Here is an 18,747-nt window from a genome sequence, read left to right on the forward strand (position 1 = left end):
ATGAACCACGTGAAAAGTGTGAAAGACGATTCAATATTTCTAATATTTTCAACCGGTTGGCAATCTAAACAACAAGATATAGTTTGAAATGTAAAAACTTGTGAAAAGTAAAGACACGAGAATTTTATGGATGTTCGGAGAAAAACGCTCATACCCCTTCTTCCTCTGTAGGAAGGATTCCACTAAAACACTTGTCTGATATATATATTTTTTTAAAAAATTTGCTACTAAAATATTTAAATTTCTTATCATAGCTAACTCTCTTAATTTTTCTATCATATTCATATTTTATAATATTATTAACATATTAACATTCATGATTATTGATATAAATTATATTAATAATTTATTAAATTATTTACTTTCAATTCTTAGTTAAAAAAATTATAAATATATTATTATTAAATTTCATATTATTATATACTTATCATGTTATTATATTATTGCATATATAATTATTTTTTTCTTATATCTTCTTGTGATACTATGATTTATTATTTAATCAGAAACTACACTAAAATATAATAACAAAATTGCATTAAAATCATAAAATAACATGTAGAAAGAAAATTAAAAGGGTAAAATATTTAAAGTTAGTATAAAGATGAAATATTTGAGAAAATTAATATAGGAGTTACATTTTATTCTTGAAGTGATATAAATTATTACAATCAATGTATATTGTAGTGATGAGGTCATTTTTATTTTTTGACAATTGAAAAACATGGCTAATGATCTACACTTTTGTAGGTATATAGATAAAAAAAATATTTTTTTATCAAAGATATATTCATTTTTAATGCATAGATTTCCCATAAATTGTGTAGAAAATTTCCATGCAATTAATCTAACAACACACAATTTAAGGGGATAGTAGAAAATTTACAATGAAAAACTTTGTTATTCTTTTTACACTTTTATAAGTATAATAGTTAAATATATATTCTTTTAATATTTTTAATTATTTTTTAAAATTAAAAAATCTATTCTTTTAATATTTTTTCTAAGAATTATGTATCAAGAAAATGTTATTTTTCTAATTTATTTTTATTATCAAATATTAATTCAATTTTTATGTAACATTATTTTCAAAATTTATTTTGTTACAAATTTCTATTAAAAAATAAAAATACTATTATGATCTTCATGTATTTAATGATTGTGTAGAAAATTTTTCATGCAATTAATCTAACAACATACAATTTATGGGAATAGTAAAAAAGTTACAATGAAAAACTTTGTTATTCTTTTTACACTTTTATAAGTATAATAGTTAAATATATATTCTTTTAATATTTTTAATAAAAATATATATTTTATTAAAAAAAAGCTATTCTTTTAATATTTTTTGTAAGACTTATTTATGAAGAAAATATTATTTTTCTAATGTATTTTTTATTATCGAATATCTATTCAATTTTTATGTAATATTATTTTCAAAATTTCTTATTTTACAATTTTCTATTAAAGAATTTTTAAATTACAAAATTATGATAACTGATTTTGGAATTGAAACTAAGAAAAGATTTAGTCTGATTTTGATTCTACTGTTCTTGAGAACCATTGTCAGGTTTAGCTTTAGACATTTAATTTAATGTCTAAATCTTAATCAATCTTAGTAGATATTTCAAATATCACCGAATTTTGTGTGTGCTGAATTTATAAATTTGTCGTATGTATAATCTTTTTTAAAAGTGCTACTAAAATCTTTACTTTCTTATTATAGTCAAACTCTGCAAATTTTTCTAAAAGCTTCATATTTTATGAGATTATTAACATATTGACATTCATAATTATTGATATAAATTCTTCTAATAAATTTATTAAACTATTTACTTTCAATTCTTTGTTTAAAAAATCATAAAATATGTTAGTATTAAATTTCACATTATCATATTATTTTATATTTATCATGTTATTATATTATTGTACATATAGTTAAATTTTTTTATATATCTTCTTGTAATACTATAATTTATTTATTACTTAATTAGAAATTGCACTAAAAACATAATTACAAATTTATAATAAAATCATTAAAAAAATGTAGAGATAAAATTAAAAGAATAAAACATTTAAATGTAGTATAAAGATCAATTATTTGATAAAATTAATATAGGAGTTACATTTTATTATTGAAATGATATAAATTACTACAATCAATGTATGTTGTAATGACAATTTATTAGTATTTGTTACAATTTACATATATATCCTTATATGATTTTTTGAATTCATAATAATAAGAAGACATTTGTGTCTTTTCCCAATCGGAAAACAAATGAGTGATCCACACTTTTATAGGTATATAGATATATGATTTTTTGAATTCATATTAATAAGAAGACATTTGTGTCTTTTCACAATCGGAAAACAAATGAGTGATCCACACTTTTATAGGTATATAGATATATAGATTATAGGATATTTATTCAGAGATTATGCATATAATCTTTTCCTAGTTTTAAGATTATCTTGTTACTTAGTTTGTTATTTTTGATTTGGTACAACTCCTACTTTTAAGGAGATTAGGTTGTATATATATTTACTGGTTTTGATCGATGAATAGAATAACGTGATTATTCCTCACTCTCAAGAGAACTTCTCTCAGTGAAGAAACCAGGCTGCTTGGGTGAAGGAAAGACGCCTTCGTTGCTCAACATAGTTACCACAGCGGACATGCTTGGCCTATCTTTTGGATTTTGTTGCACGCATAACAGACTAACATGGATCGTTCTTAGCATTTCGTAAATGTTAGATGTTTCATCTAGGCAAGGATCAACTAGTTCCAATGACCTCCCTTCTTTATAAAGTGTCCATGCCTATGAAATTTAGTGTATTAGGAATGAATTTACATATATTTTTCATAATAATAGATCCAAGAAACAACAGTACATGTCCGAGAAGGTTGAGGTTGTGATCAGTGTCGGTGAATCCTCTGTTACTCATTGCTGTCACGATTTCAAGAGCTAGAACACCAAAGCTGAATACATCTGATTTTACAGAGAACAGACCATCTATTGCATATTCTGGGGACATGTACCCACTGTAATAAGAGTATTAGCCGGAAAACAAAGTCACAAGCAATGAAAGACCATTACTAACTTGCAGATGTTTAGATACTTACTATGTTCCAATATAATAAGTCGGCGTGTCTTAGCTGCTGTCTCATTCCCTCCAAAACTTCTAGCTATACCAAAGTCTGATATCTTCGGGTTCATGTCAGAATCTAGTAATATGTTGCTAGCTTTGAGGTCTCGATGGATAATTGTCAACCTGGAATCTTGATGCAAATACAATATTCCCCGAGCGATTCCATTTATAATATTGAAGCGCCTTTTCCAATCAAGTAGAATTTTTTTCTTTTCGTCTGTTCAAAATATTCATGCGGTTAGTAGTCTCCCGTTGAACTGGAACATCAATATATACTAGACTTCAATTTCTACAGTCTACCAGTAATATATCATATTAAATGTATCGTTGCTCTAATTATGTAAAATTTTGTTTTCCTCTACAACTGCAATAGAATTATATGATTTACAAAATAACAGACACATCATATGAAGAAACTGTCTTAACAAGTTAATTAATTGCCTAAGCCTAATTCTAAGGCAATCTGTTTCTCAATCTGCCGGATTACAATTGGAATACCTACCAAATAAAATCATGTCGAGGCTTTTGTTGGGCATATATTCATAAATCAACATATTTTCATCTGCTTGGATGCAGCCTCCTATAAGCCTGACAAGATTTCGATGTTGAAGTTTGGCAATAAAGATGATTTCGTTCTTGAATTCATCAAGTCCTTGCATGGAGTCCTTGGATAACCGTTTCACAGCAATTTCTTGTCCATCTTCCAGCATGCCCTAAGCTCATAGTATATTCATGTGAAAGGCCTTTAGTGAATATGAAGTAATTGTGTGCCTTTCCATGCTTCAAACCTTTTCAAGTTCTGTACTTTTCTTATTACTTTTGTGCAGGTGTTTTCATATCTAAGAATTTCATTAACCTTAATTTAAAAAAAATGAAAAAAAAGTTTATTTACAAAAAGCAAGGAATAAACATTATCATATTTGGTACATGGTAGAATGTTCATTATTCACATAAAAAAAAGATTTTGTTTCACGCTGTTACGTCACTTACGCATCTCTAGCTGCATAGTTGCATTACGAAAACCTCATTGTGCAGATTATTTTAATCTCGGTCATATGTTTTCTACTGAGATTTATTTAATCAAAAGTTTTTTCTTTTTTGTTTTTAATGATTGAAAACTATACTAATTTTAAAATGCGATGATTAGTGTTTGCATAAATGTAAAGAAATGTGACAAATTTAACCTTATAAACTGGCCCAAATTAAAGCCACCTTCTCCAAGCTTCTTGTCAGTTGCGAAGTTACTCGTAGCCTTCAAAATGAAAAAAAAATCAAACAATGGTATCTCCGAGTTTTTCTCTTGGATTGCTTGATATTTTCCTGCAATAGAAAGTGGATACTCATTCTTCATATCTCCTGATTATTAAACTCACTTAATTTTCTTTGTGACTACTGCTTTTCTTCAGCGTAAAGCTCCGCAGTATGTTACCTTGTTTACCGCTCGTTGGATCAATGGACCTCTTCCGAATATAAAGAGAGAGGCTCAATCCTAAAAGACCTATCCCCAGTGCTGATGCAAAACTTGCGATGAGTATTGTTTTTCTCTTCTTTCTTTCAGGGTCAGCAACAGTTTCTATACAATTAAAAAGTATAATATCACTACAAGCATGATCAAAGATTGCAGAATGATTAGCTAAATTTGGAACAATTTCTTGATGCCATGAATCATTACCTGCTTCAGATGAAGCCATCCTGACATAAATATCTTGTCCGTCTGAAACCGTACTTTTGATGTCTATCAGTTCTTTGTACCAAATCAGACACCCGTTACCTTTAAGTATATCCAACAGTGTGTAGGCCATACAAGAGCAACTCTTTAAGCATTCTGCTTGGCATTCTTCTAGTGTCATGTTTGCGTTGTTCCAAGTATACCTTGCATCTGGAAGCTTGATTCCTGAATACTTCAGAAATATGTCTCCGTGGCAACTCAAATTCGTTCTTCGAACACATCCACTATTCCAATCAGCTTTAGCCCAACCTTCTGGATCTTTAGGGACAAACCTATGCATACAGGTACATAACGGAAAATTTGCGACACTGCAACTACCATATGCACCACATAACCTGTAAGTGTCACAATTATCGGCCGGGAAACTGATGTACATCATCCATCTCTGAGTACTATTAACCCACGCCCAACGTTCTGCAACACCACCTGGGTTGATCGCAACTATAGCAACAAATGATTTGTCAATGGTTTGTTGCAAATAGCGAACCTCCTTCTGATTCATCAAAAGCCTGAACTTGTACATAGCAATTTGATAATCATTTGGTCCCCCGCTAAAAGTAATTCCATTCCAAGGTCCCATCCTAGACCGTATTTTTTAACCTTCTTTCACGAGAATTTGTGGATATCCTGTTGGATCCAAGTGAATACTTGACGCTCCAGGTGAAGGGTCATCATCGCTTTTCCATGCTGACAGGTAAATCTCTGTCCCAGTTACTAAGTTCCATCCAAACTTCATACCAGGAATAACCACGTTAGTGGGATAATCAAAACTCTGCCAAAGGAAATTCTCCGGCCTATCATCGTTGGCATCTCTTACAACTAAATTTCCAGAGTCTAGCAACTGCGCAATTGGGTTTTGCACGGGCCTCGACTTATTTGATGACCAGACGGTGTTATTGGTGTCATTGAGTAGCACCAACAGTCCTGGTTCAACAACCTTCAGTAGACCTCCTCCGCTCGTCAACGGAGCGTTTTTGTTGGCGACCCAAAGGAATTTCCTATCTGGTATATTCTTGTACCACATGCCCACGTATCGATTCACCGAATTTCCTGGTTTGAAAAATCCCAGTTCAAAAACTCCGTCTGACGACACCAAGGTCTCACCGTCTCTAATAATTTTTTCATTGTTTATTGTATCAGTTTCACCGAAAGTTGTTTGAACAAGGAATAGGAGCATCAAAGATAGAATTTTCATCGCTGCAGCTGTCAGTTTACATGCAGGAAGTGTTCAAATTAAATATTCATCTGGCCAGCAATTTCTTTTTCTTGCAACCATGAACGGTCAATCAACCTTTTTAGTTGGGAAAATGAACCAAACCGTTCGTGAGCTATTCGAAGCTCGATTCGATAAAAATTCGTTTGAGCTTGTTTAATGAGGCTCGTTAAGATAAACGAACCAAGCTCAAGCTCTACGATATTCGGCTCGTTAGCTCGTGAACATGTTCGTTAGTAAATTAATAAGTAATATCTTAAATGAAAAATAATAATTTTGATATTTAATTTATTTATTTAACACATTAATTATGAAATATATAGAAAAATCTATTAAATTTATTTATTAAAATAAATTGACAAATTTTAATAAAAATATTATATTTTTTTCTAAATGTATAATTTATTTTGTAATGAATTTAAAGAATTTTTAAATGTACAATTCATATTTATTGAGCTCGTTTAGGTTCGATAAAAGTTTGAATAAGCTCGTGAGCCATGAATATATTCGTTAAATAAAGCTCGAGCTCGGCTCGATTATAAACAAACCAAGCTCAAACATTCAAGAGTTCGGTTCGGCTCGACTCAGTTACATCCCTACTTTCTAGACAAGGCCGAATTTTATAATATAATAATAATATTATTTTTGTGTTGCGCCTTTGACCTGGAGAAGATTTTGTACAACGCTGCTTTGTTTTTTTTTGGTCGTTGGCCTTGGGCGTTATTGGCTCACAGACGTGCAAGAATTAAAGTCCAAGTAGTTGGTATAATAAAAATAAATAATTTTTAAAAAATAATAGACCCAGTCTGCATGTTTAATTTCATTTTTTTAAAATATATATATATATATATATATCCAAGCAGTTGGTATAATAAAAATAAATAATTTTTAAAAAATAATAGACTCAGTCTGCAGGTTTAATTTCATTTTTTTAATATATATATATATATATATATATAAAATTAACAATTTTTAGATTATAGAATATTGAATTATAATTTTCCCAAATTATCACACTATTTTATACTTGGGCAACCATCTATTTTCACTTGAGTAATACCTATTGATATAATCTTGATCATTTTGACTATTAAATATCTTATTAGTTATTTTCATTTAATTATAAAAAGAGAACGTGTTCTATCCTCATAAAAAATAATAATAATCTTATCTATCAAACACACATTCACTTATTTATTAATTATTAAAAATAGAAAAAAAAAACATTTGATTCTTTAAGGATAAAAGAAGTTTAAATATTATTATGTTAGTACAATTTCTTAAAAATTATTTTTAATTTTATTTACAGTTTATTTTTTGTGGAAAAGTAAGAACCCAACCATGAATCTCTCACTTTACAATTAGCTGGCTAAAGGATTATTGTCACAATTCAAATCCATGGCTGGTTGTTTCTTGGCTGATCGGTTGATTCAGGTGTCAATGGAAACACAGCTTAAGAAAGCCAAATAGAATGTAGCAGACAAAAAGATGCCTAATATTCAACACCTGAACTAATGGATGGTTGGAGGTTAGTTGAAGATTCTATTTTTATTCTCTTGTTGGCTGTTAGGGAAACTGACCAATGCCTGTCAGGTTTTTTGTGAATTTGATTGCAGAGATTATGTTAGAAAAATTAGTGATTTCTCCAGCGATTACAAAACTTGCAAGGCCCAGGGGATGAGCTGAAAAGTCATATTTTGTCTGGGAATAGCCTTGAATGCGGACTGATCGGTGAGCACATTTCACTGGCCTTTCTATTAATCGCAACGAACATGATTGGCTGATTAATATAAAACCAAGTGAACAACTGAAGAGATTATATAAAGAATGGTTTTCCGGGGGGAAAAAGAAGGGGATCCAAAATATCAGAAGTATAACGTTAAACAACGTACATTATTTCATATTTGCCTTCTAGCTGTAGGTTGGAGAATTCATTAAGTAACATTGCAGTGTTTGTGCTAAATGAAAGGTAAAGGGTAACCGTACCGGGTATCCAACAGGTAGATAAGAGGATTTGTGCTAAACAAATTGTTTCCTATCTTGCTTCCAGCAATGTAATGGTGGCTTCATTTGCTGAAATCCCGGCATTTGTCCTAGTTGGACTCTTAGCTGCGAGAACTTCTCTTTCAGTGAAGAAACCGGGTTGCCTAGGTGGAGGAAAGAAGCCTTCATTGCTCAACATCGTTACCACAGCGGACATGATTGGTCTATCTTTTGGATATTGTTGCACACATAACAGACTGACATGGATCGTTCTTCGCATTTCGTGAATGTCAGATGTTTCAGCTAGGCAAGGATCAACTAGTTCCAATGACCTTCCTTCTTTATAAAGTGTCCATGCCTGTAAAATTTAGTGTATGAGGAATAAATTTACATATATTTTTCACAATAATAGCTCCAAGAAACAACAGTACATGTCCAAGAAGGTTGAGGTTGTGATCAGTGTGTATAAATCTTCTGTTACTCATTCCCGTCACGATTTCAAGAGCTAGAACACCAAAACTGAATACATCTGATTTTATTGAGAACAGACCATCTATTGCATATTCTGGGGACATGTAGCCACTGTAATAGAGTATTAACCAGAAAACAATGTCACAAGCAATGAAATGCCATTACTAACTGAGGGATTTTTAGATGCTTACTATGTTCCAACAACTCGGTGTGTCTTAGCTGCAGTCTCATTCCCTCCAAAACTTCTAGCTATACCAAAGTCTGATATCTTCGGATTCATGTCAGAATCTAGTAATATATTGCTAGCTTTGAGGTCTCGATGGATAATTGTCAACCTGGAATCTTGATGCAAATACAATAGTCCCCTAGCAATTCCATTTATAATATTGAAGCGCTTTTTCCAATCAAGTAGAATTTTTTTCTTTTGATCTGTCCAATATATTCATGTGGTTAATAGTCCTGTTGAATGCTGGAACATCAATGCTAGACTTATAAAACATGAACATGATAGCTAATATAAAACTCCAGATGTTCTCGTTAAATGGATCATTACTCTGGTTATGTAATATTTTGTTTTCCTCTACAATCGCAATAGAATTATCTGATTTCCAAAATAAGGAACACATTATATAAAGAAACTGTCCTAACAAGTTAATTAACGGCTTAAGCCTATGGTTTTATCCATAATTTTATATGCAATCTGATTCTCAATCTGACTGAATGCAGTTGGAATTCCTACCAAATAAAATCATGTCGAGGCTTTTGTTGGGCATATATTCATAGATCAGCATATTTTCATCTTCTTGGACGCAGCCTCCTATAAGCCTGACAAGATTCCGATGTTGAAGTTTGGCAATAAAGACAATTTCATTCTTGAATTCATCAAGTCCTTGCATGGAGTCCTTGGACAACCGTTTCACAGCAATTTCTTGTCCGTCTTCCAGCATGCCCTAAGCTCACAATATATTCATGTCATCATGTGAAAGGCCTAACCGAATATGAAACAATTGTGTGCCTTTCCATGCTTCAAGCCTTTTCAATTTTTGTATTATTCTTATTACTTTTGTGCAGGTTTTTTCATACCTATGAAGTTTATTAATCCCAACTCTAGATAAATAAATGAAAAAAAAGTTTATATACCCAAAGAAGAATAAACATTATCATATTTGGTGGAAGGTTCACTATTCACATAAAAACAAGATTTTGTTTCACTCTGTTACTTGTCTCTCTATGCACGCAGTTTGCATTATAAAAGCCTCATTGTGCAGATTATTTTAATCTCAGTCATATGTTGTCTGCTGAGATTTATTTAATCAAAAGCTTTTTACTTTTTGTCGTCGGTGATTGAAAACTATACTGATTTTAAAATGTGATGATTTTGTGTTTACATAACTGTAAAGATCTGGGCAATTTTACCTTATAAACTGGCCCAAAGCCACCTTCCCCAAGCTTGTTGTCAGTTGCAAAGTTATCAGTAGATTTCAAAATATAAGATAAATCGAACAATGGTATCTCCGAGTTTTTCTCTTGAATTGAATGATATTTTCCTGCAATGGAAAGTGGATACTCATTCTTCGTATCTCCTGATTATTAGACTCACTTTATTTTTCTTTGTGACTACTGACTACTGCTTTTCTTCACCGTAAAGCTCCCGCAGTATCTTACCTTGTCTACTGATCGTTGGATCGATGGACCTCTTCCTAAGATAAAGAGAGAGGCTCAATCCTATAAGACCTATCCCCAGTGCTGATGCAAAACCTGCAGTGAGTATTTTTTTTCTCTTCTTTCTTTCATGGTCAGCAACACTTTCTATGCAATTAAAAAGGTATAATATCAATACAAGCATTATCAAGGGATCAAAAACTGCAGCATACTTAGATAAATATTGAACAATTTCTTGATGCCATGAATCGTTACCTGCTTCAGTTGAAGCCATCCTGATATAAATATCCTGTCCATCTGAAACTATACTCTTGATGTCTATCAAGTCTTTGTACCAAATCAGACACCCGTTACCTTTAAGTATATCCAACTGTGTGTAGGCCATACAAGAGCAACTCTTTAAGCATTCTGCTCGGCATTCTTCTAGTGTCATGTTTGCCTTGTTCCGAGTATACCTTGCATCTGGAAGCTTGATTCCTGAATACTTCAGAAATATGTCTCCCTGGCAACTCAAATTTGTTCTTCGAACACATCCTTTATTCCAATCAGCTTTAGCCCAACCTTCTGGATCTTTAGGCACGAACCTATCCATACAGGTACATAATGGAGAATTTGCGATGCTGCAACTACCATATGCACCACATAACCTGTAAGTGTCACAATTATCTGCGGGGAAACTGATGTACATCATCCATCTCTGAGTACTATTAATCCACGCCCAACGTTCTGCAACACCACCTGGGCTTATCGCAACTATAGTAACAAATGATTTGTCAATGGTTTCCTGGAAATAGCGAACCTCCTTCTGATTCATCACAAGCCTCAACCTATACATAGGAATTTGAAAATCAATTGGCCCCCCGCTAAAAGTAATTCCATTCCAAGGTCCCATCCTAGACCGTATTTTTGAACCTTCTTTCATGAGAATTTGTGGATATCCTGTTGGATCCAAGTGAACGCTTAACGCTCCAGGAGAAGGGTCATCGTCGCTTTTCCATGCTGGGAAGTAGATCTCTGTCCCTGTTACTAAGTTCCATCCAAACTTGATTCCAGGAAGAGCCACGTTACTGGGATAATCAAAACTCTGCCAAAGGAAATTCTCCGGCCTATCATCGTTCGCATCCCTTACGACTAAATTTCCAGAGTCTAGCAACTGCGCAATTGGTTTTTGACCTGACCCCGACTTATTTGATGACCAGACGGTGTCATTGATGTCATTGAGTAGCACCAACAGTCCTGGTTGAACAACCTTCAATAGACCTCCTGCGCTTGTCAACGGAGAGTTTCTGTTGGCGACCCAAACGATTTTCCGATCTGGAATATTTTTGTACCACATACCCACGTATCGATTCATTAAATTTCCTGGTTTGAAAAATCCCAGTTCAAAAACTCCATCTGACGACACCAAGGTCTCACCATCTCTAATAATCTCATCAGTTGTTAGTATATCGGTTGCACCGAAAGTGGTCTGAAAAATGAACAGGAGTATCAAAAGTATGCCCTTTTGTAAAGTTTTCATCGCTGCAGCTAGTTTACATGAGGAGGTGTTCAAATGAACATTCATCCTGGCCAGCAATTTCAGTTTCTTCCAATTATGGGCCGTGAAAGCGCAGCCGGTCTGTCATCCTTTATAATATGATGATAATCTCCACGTCTCTTTTCTTCGACATATATTAGTATTTTTGTGCTGAAAAATCGACTGTCCCCGGCATGGCGGCATTGACCCGCGGATAATTTTCCATCCAATGGGAGAAGATCCCGTCCAAAATTTCGTCGGTATTTATTTATTTTTTTTCACTTTTTTTTTTTGGATGACTCATTGACGTAGAAGTATGAAAGACCTTGGGTATTACCTACACCTACCTTCTCAATCGATCGACTTTATAGAATTCCAATAGAATAATACTCAACCCAAAAACATCAATCCACAGTTGGTTCTTTTTTTAAAATGAAGATATCGCTAAAATTACATTTAATTATGACTGTTTACTAAAAATTAATTAATTTAAAAAAAAATTAATGAGTGTACAGATTTTGTAAAATTATCTTCTTCTTTTTTAGTTGTTCTTAGAACATATTATATTAAATTTTAAGTTTTAAAACTAATAAATTATTATACATAATAAACTATTTTTAGATTATCAATATCAAATTATAAATTTGCAAATCATCAAACTATTTTACACTTGGTCAGGTGTAATTCTCAATTAAATACGTTCTGTATTTTCCTAATCTAATCTAATCTAATCTAATATCTATTGATATAATTTTTATCATTTTGATTATTAAATATCTTATTAGTTATTTGTATTTCATTATAAAATGATCACATATAGAAAATAAAATGTAAATCACTAGTATTTTTTTCCCATCATTTTAATAAACAAGACTATTTTTAACTTTGTGCAAAAAAAAAAAAACTATTTTTAACCATTCAACAAAACAATATAATAATTAAAATTTTGAGGTTACTAATCAGTAGGTGTTCAATCAATGGTTGTCACTGAATATCTTTGGGGTAAAAATTTACATGTTAAAATGTTAAATGGAAGTTTCAAGAACTTCGAGTAGTTTACAAAAGCTCTGTTTCGTTTTTTGATGTGATTTGGTTTAGATTCAAGTGAAAACATGAAACAATGTTACAACCTTTAGGTAAAACTCACAATCAAAAGCTAGCTATTGATGGGAAGGTGTTTAAGAGGTTATAAAACTACAAAGCAGGCTTTTCACTAGTAATGTGTGCCGAAATCATGATATGTTACAATCCATCTCTTTTTCAGAACTTACGTTCACGGCGGTTGGTGACTTCACGGACCCCACGCGCACATGGAGGTAGCATCCCTCCCAAGTGACTTCGCGGAACCCACACATCCCGGATTACGTCCTGGATCATCAGATAGGAATACCAAAATCAAGGCTTTTTGTGAAGTTCCCATTGTTTCAGCTGCAGCTATTTTACATGGAGGAAGAGTTCAAAGAAGAAGTTTATTTGCCCAACTAATTCAATTGCTAATACATTCGGTCAAAATTTTAGACTGTGAAATGTATAATACCATTTCACGTGTCTTTTTTCTTCAACATATTATTAGGATTTTTGTGTTAAAAAATATTTTTCTGGATAATTTCTACTAAGCTTATTCATCTAGGCTTAAAGTCCTAGGCACCGATGGTTATACCATTATATTATGGTGTAAATGAATTAGATTGAGCTAAATATGATGATGATGATGATGATAATAATAATAATAAAGCTCAAATTAGACATAGACGAGATCGAACTTGACGTAAATGTTATTTTTAGCACCTAACATAACATTGGTATACATGTTTACATCATCAAACATTTGCAGAAGCAGTTTATTTTCTTGATTCGTGACATCCGTGTCCAAAAGCAATTACTTCTTCAAATTGTTATGCATCGGCCTGCTTCCATAGTTTTCAGACTTTTGTCTTCGACATTTACATCACCCGAAATTTCTTGCCCTTGATTATTTTACACATTATCGCCAAGTCCAGGCAACACTAGTCTCTGTGGAGTACACGACAGTGATTTAGCGACTAAAAAAATAACCCTCATTATTATATAATGCAATAACACAATCGTAGTGCTAAAATGCCTATATCGTGCATGGCACACACTTGATCTTATCAAGTTTTTTCCGAGAATCTTATATAAGAAGCTTCGAACGTCATTCTCTTAATATTTGTTCTTGTGTAAATTTTACTGAGCTTCAAAATTTTAACAACTTGGATTTTTGTTTCCGGGTACGTAGTTAAATTTTTTTAATTTGATTAAACTTCTAAACTGAACCTACTCTGGCTAATGTACTTTTAGGATACTAGAAATTTTTTTAAATTTGTTTTTTAATCATGTAATTTAGAGGCAGTGTTTACCAAATATTTAATTTGTTATATGGTCACGTGTGGGCATTACAGCATGTCCATAATCTCATTTATACATATATGTAATAATTTTGAAGTTTTTACTACTGATCTTATTCTACTCTTTCAGTATTTTTCTAATAAGTTTATATTTTCTATGTCTGATGCTTAACTTGTTATTAACGAAAATTTTACTTTCCTTTTTCACTTAATGAGGCGACCATCCCTCTGCCCCTTTTCGATTCGACCTTAGGGAGGTATGATTTAGGAGTAGAATTGTCAAAATTGGTTTGATCTGTCGGGTCAGTTGCCCAATCATATAAATAAGCAAGTTCTGTTTGGAATTTTTCGACCAATCAAAATGGCAGGTTTATGAGGTTCGTCTGGCTCATCCGTCCGGTTTTATTATACATACCTGTCACATGAAATAGTTGAATTGGTTTGATAATTTCTCATACTGCAAAAGTGGCGGACTTGCCTAATGGAAGGAAACTACCACTACGTGGTTTCAAACGAACGATGGACTCTATAAATAGAGCTTTCTTCTCTCATTCTTAGTATCTCAATCTCAAGTATTATTCTCTCGTCTTATAAGCATTCCTCTTTGAATGCTTAGTTCTATAATAGTTTGAGTTTTTTTTGTTCTCTTGTATTAAGAGACCATGTATTATCTTTGAAAACATAGTAAGTGGATGTACACTATAAAATAATATAGTGAATTTTTTTCATCTTATCCATGGTTTTTACCCTAATAATTTTTAAGATTTTTCATGTAAATCTATGTGTCGATTTTATTGTTTATTTTCATATTTGTAGATTAAGATTATGCACTTGATACCAACAAGTTGTATCAAAATCTTAGTTTACAATTCTGAGTATGCTTTGTGGTTGCAGTTTTGACTTATCTTCTATGCATTAAAGCAACAACAATTGCGGAAGACAAACATAAATTTCTTGACACGTGGATTATGGATTCAGGAGCGACATGACACATGACGTCTCTAAGAGAGAATGGTTCGATCGGTATGAACTAGTCTCGTGAGGATCTGTATTCATAAGAAATGATCATGCCTTGGAAATCGTTGGGTTTGATACCATCAAAATAAAAACATCTGATGACATCATTCACACTATATAGAAAGTACGACATATGAAAAGATTGACGAATAATATTTTGTCTTTGGAGCAATTTGATGATATCGGGTGCAAGACCCGTATCGAGGACGAGATCATGAAAATTATGAAATGCACGCTTGTGGTTATGAAGGCAGAAAAGATTGCTGAAAATCTGTATGTAATTTTAGGATAAACATATAAAGAGATATAACTAGCTGTTGCATTGATTGGTTCAGGAAAAAAATTAGCATTGTTATGACATAGAAAGTTCGGGCATATGTCGGAACAATTGTTAAAAATTCTCTCAGAACAAAAGCTGATGTCAGGGTTTACAAAAATTTCACTACCCTTTTGTGAGTATTGTGTTATTAGTAAACAACACATAATAAAGTTTGGCACTTCTACTGCTATAAGTAAAAGCATATTGAAACTGATACATTCGGATATTTGGCAATCACAAATTGTATTCTTAGGAAGAGCTAGATACTTTGTCTCGTTCATTGATGATTTATCTATGGGATTTTGTGTGTATCCAGTCAAGAAGAAATCAGATGTTTTTCAGGTGTTCAAAGATTTCAAAATGCATGTTGAATTTGATTCTGGAAAAAAATCAAGTGTATGAAGACCGACAATTGAGAAGAATATATTGATTACGTATTTGATGCATTTTGTCAACATGATGGCATCAAAAGACACTTCACGATTGATTATAATCCTCAATAGAATGAAGTGACATAGCGGATTAACAAGACCTTGTTGGACAGAACAAAAGCTATGTTGATGACTGAGGTCTAGCCAAGTCATTTTGAGCAGAAGCAGTCAAGAATGTTAGTTATATCATCAATTGTCTCCTTCAAAGACGATTGATCTTAAGACTCCGATGGAAATGTGGATTGGGAAGCCGGATGATTACTCTCATTTGCTACATAAATTTTGGAATTCATGTGTACGTTTTGTACAATGATCAAGAAAGATCGAAGTTGGATACAAAATCCAGAAAGTATATCTTCTTGGATTATACTAATGGTATAAAAAGGTTTTGCTTGTGAGATCCTATTGTTCGTAAGCTTGTCATCAGTAAGGATGTTATATTCGATGAAGATAAATTAAAAGAAGACAAAGACACGCTAAATTCAGAAACTACTATATTTCAAGTGAAAAATAATTAAATGAAGATCAAATTTCTTGTGAAGTAGTATCAAAGCAAAAGAACCAAGAACATGTTGAGTATGAGGTTCTAAAGTGAGGCAACCAACTCGAGAGAGAAGATCACCATATTGGCTTTCAGATTATGTCATTGAAAGAAATATTGCATATTATCTATTAACAGAAGGTGACGAGCCATCGAGTTTCCATGAGGCTACTCAAAGCTCGAATGTATCCATGTGGATGACAATAATGTAAGAAGAATTGAAGGTATTAGACATAAATAGAACTTGGGATCTTGTTACACTAGGGAGGAAAATAGTTGGTAACAGATGAGTCAATAAGATCAAGCATGATGGAAATAACCAATTAGAGCAGTATCGTGCTAGATTGGTGATAAAAAAATATGCTCAGAAAGAAGACATTGACTCCAATAAGATATTTTCTCGTGTGACACGACTTACCATAGCCAGAGTATTGATGACATTGTATGCGGTGTTTAACCTACATCTAGAACAGATAGATGTGAAAATGACATCTATTCATGGAGATCTTGAAGAATAAATTCATATGCTCCAACTAGAAAGTTTTGCGGAAAAGACAAAAAGAACTTGGTTTACAGGTCGAACAAATCTCTGTATGGTCTCAAATGTCGATCTATTGGTACAAGATATTTGATTCATGTATCATGAGATTTTGTTACAACAGACTTAGTATAGGTCCTTGTACATATTTCAAGAGGTTTGATGATGATTATATCATTTTGCTGTTGTATGTAGATGACATGTCGGTAGGAGGCTCCGACAAGGATAAAGTACAAGAATTGAAGGCACAGTTGGCTACGAAATTTGATAAAAAGAAATTGAGACCATTAAACAAGATTCTAGGGATGTAAGTTCATGTAAATTATTTGAACAAAGTCTTGCAATGCTTCAACATGTAAGATAGTAATCCAATTTCGATCATTCTACCTTTTAACTTCAAGTTATCCTCCGAGATATGACTTAGTAGTGAAACAGAGATGATGGAGATGCCTCGAGTACCATATGCATCAGCAGTGAGAAGTTTGATATTTCCCATGATTTATACATGACCGAAAATTACACAAGCAATGAGAGAAGTTAGTCGGTATGTATGGCGATCCTAGATCAGAGCATTGGATTATAGTTAAAAGGATCCTTAGATACATTATGAGCACCTCAAATGATGCATTATGTTTTGGAGGATCAGATTTTACACTCAAAAGCTATGTCGATTCATATTATGCAGGTGATCCTGATAAGAGAAATTTATCACTTGTTATGTGTTTACACTTGCAAGAAGAGTAGTAAGCTGGGTTTGAAAAATTTCAAACAGTTGTGGCATTATCTGCAACGAAATATATGGCTGCTGCTCAATCTTGCAAAGAGATAATATGGATTAAAATATTATTGGATGAGATCAGACACAAAATAAAGAATGTTCTTTTTTATGACAGTCAGAGTACCTTGCACATCGCAAAGAATTTCGTTTTTCATTTCAGAACTAAACATGTTGGAGTTCAATTTCACTTTGTATAAGAAGTGGTAGTAGAAAGAAGCGTGGATATGCAAAATTCATACAAAGAATAACACATATGATGTTCTGACCAAGTTTGTGAACTCTGATAACTTTGAATGGTGTAAATTCTCAAGTGACATAGCCGAAACGTAAGCAGTAGAGAATGTCAATATTGAAAGGATGTGTGGAGATGCATTAGATTCTCAATTAAATCTCCAAGTAGGAGAAATGTCGGCAAAGGAATAGTTAGTGGCAAACAAGAAATTAAATGACGTAGGTGGCTTTGTTGACAAATTAAAATGGAAGGAAACTACCGATACGCGGTTTCACACCGATGATCTCCTCATTCTTATTATAATACGAATCTCAAGTATTCTTCTCGCATCTTATAATCATTCGTCTTGGAGTGCTTAGTTCTATAATAGTTTTAAATTGTTTTTTTTATTAAGAGAGTTTGTGTTATCTTTAAAAACACATTGAGTGATTGTACACCATAAAATATTATAGTGAATTTTTTTCATCTTGTCTATAGTTTTACCCTAATAATTTTTATGAGTTTTTCATGTAAATCTCAGTATCTATTTTATTATTTATTTTCATATTCGTGAGAGTCTGAGACCAACAAATTTGTATTTATTCATGTCCTTTAGTATATAATAAGTTTATTAGACCAATTATTGAAAATCACGAGCGAAATTTTTATTTTTTGAATATTATTTCAGGGTACGTTAATTGTTATATATTAATATTTACAGTTTTACCAGGGAATGGAACAACCTATGTATTCTGGAAAGTTCCAAGTTATCGGGGTACAAGATGGTCTTTTGGCCTTCGAATTGACAGTTTTACCCTT

General features: G+C 32.4%; 1 protein-coding gene, 1 long non-coding RNA gene and 1 pseudogene across 2 annotated transcripts; 1 reads left to right on the forward strand and 2 right to left on the reverse strand.

Annotated features, from left to right (window-relative positions):
• Positions 1–2,579: 2,579 nt before the first annotated feature.
• On the reverse strand, positions 2,580–6,175 carry LOC142526136 (G-type lectin S-receptor-like serine/threonine-protein kinase At4g27290; annotated as a pseudogene).
• A 1,171-nt stretch (positions 6,176–7,346) lies between these two features.
• LOC142527760 (uncharacterized) lies at positions 7,347–8,249 on the forward strand. Its single transcript, XR_012815522.1, has 2 exons — positions 7,347–7,826; positions 8,146–8,249. It is a non-coding gene; the product is annotated as an uncharacterized LOC142527760 (long non-coding RNA).
• On the reverse strand, positions 7,949–11,962 carry LOC142527759 (G-type lectin S-receptor-like serine/threonine-protein kinase At4g27290). The gene is made up of 7 exons (XM_075632676.1): positions 10,467–11,962; positions 10,215–10,358; positions 9,966–10,096; positions 9,289–9,499; positions 8,741–8,978; positions 8,510–8,660; positions 7,949–8,436 (listed from the first exon to the last, which is right to left on the reverse strand). The coding sequence occupies exons 1-7, from the start codon at positions 11,773–11,775 to the stop codon at positions 8,131–8,133; spliced, it is 2,490 nt and encodes an 829-aa protein (XP_075488791.1). The 5' UTR covers positions 11,776–11,962; the 3' UTR covers positions 7,949–8,130.
• Positions 11,963–18,747: the final 6,785 nt, after the last annotated feature.

The sequence above is a fragment of the Primulina tabacum genome, chromosome 15 (assembly GCF_025594145.1).
Source record: "Primulina tabacum isolate GXHZ01 chromosome 15, ASM2559414v2, whole genome shotgun sequence".
Lineage (NCBI taxonomy): Eukaryota > Viridiplantae > Streptophyta > Magnoliopsida > Lamiales > Gesneriaceae > Primulina > Primulina tabacum.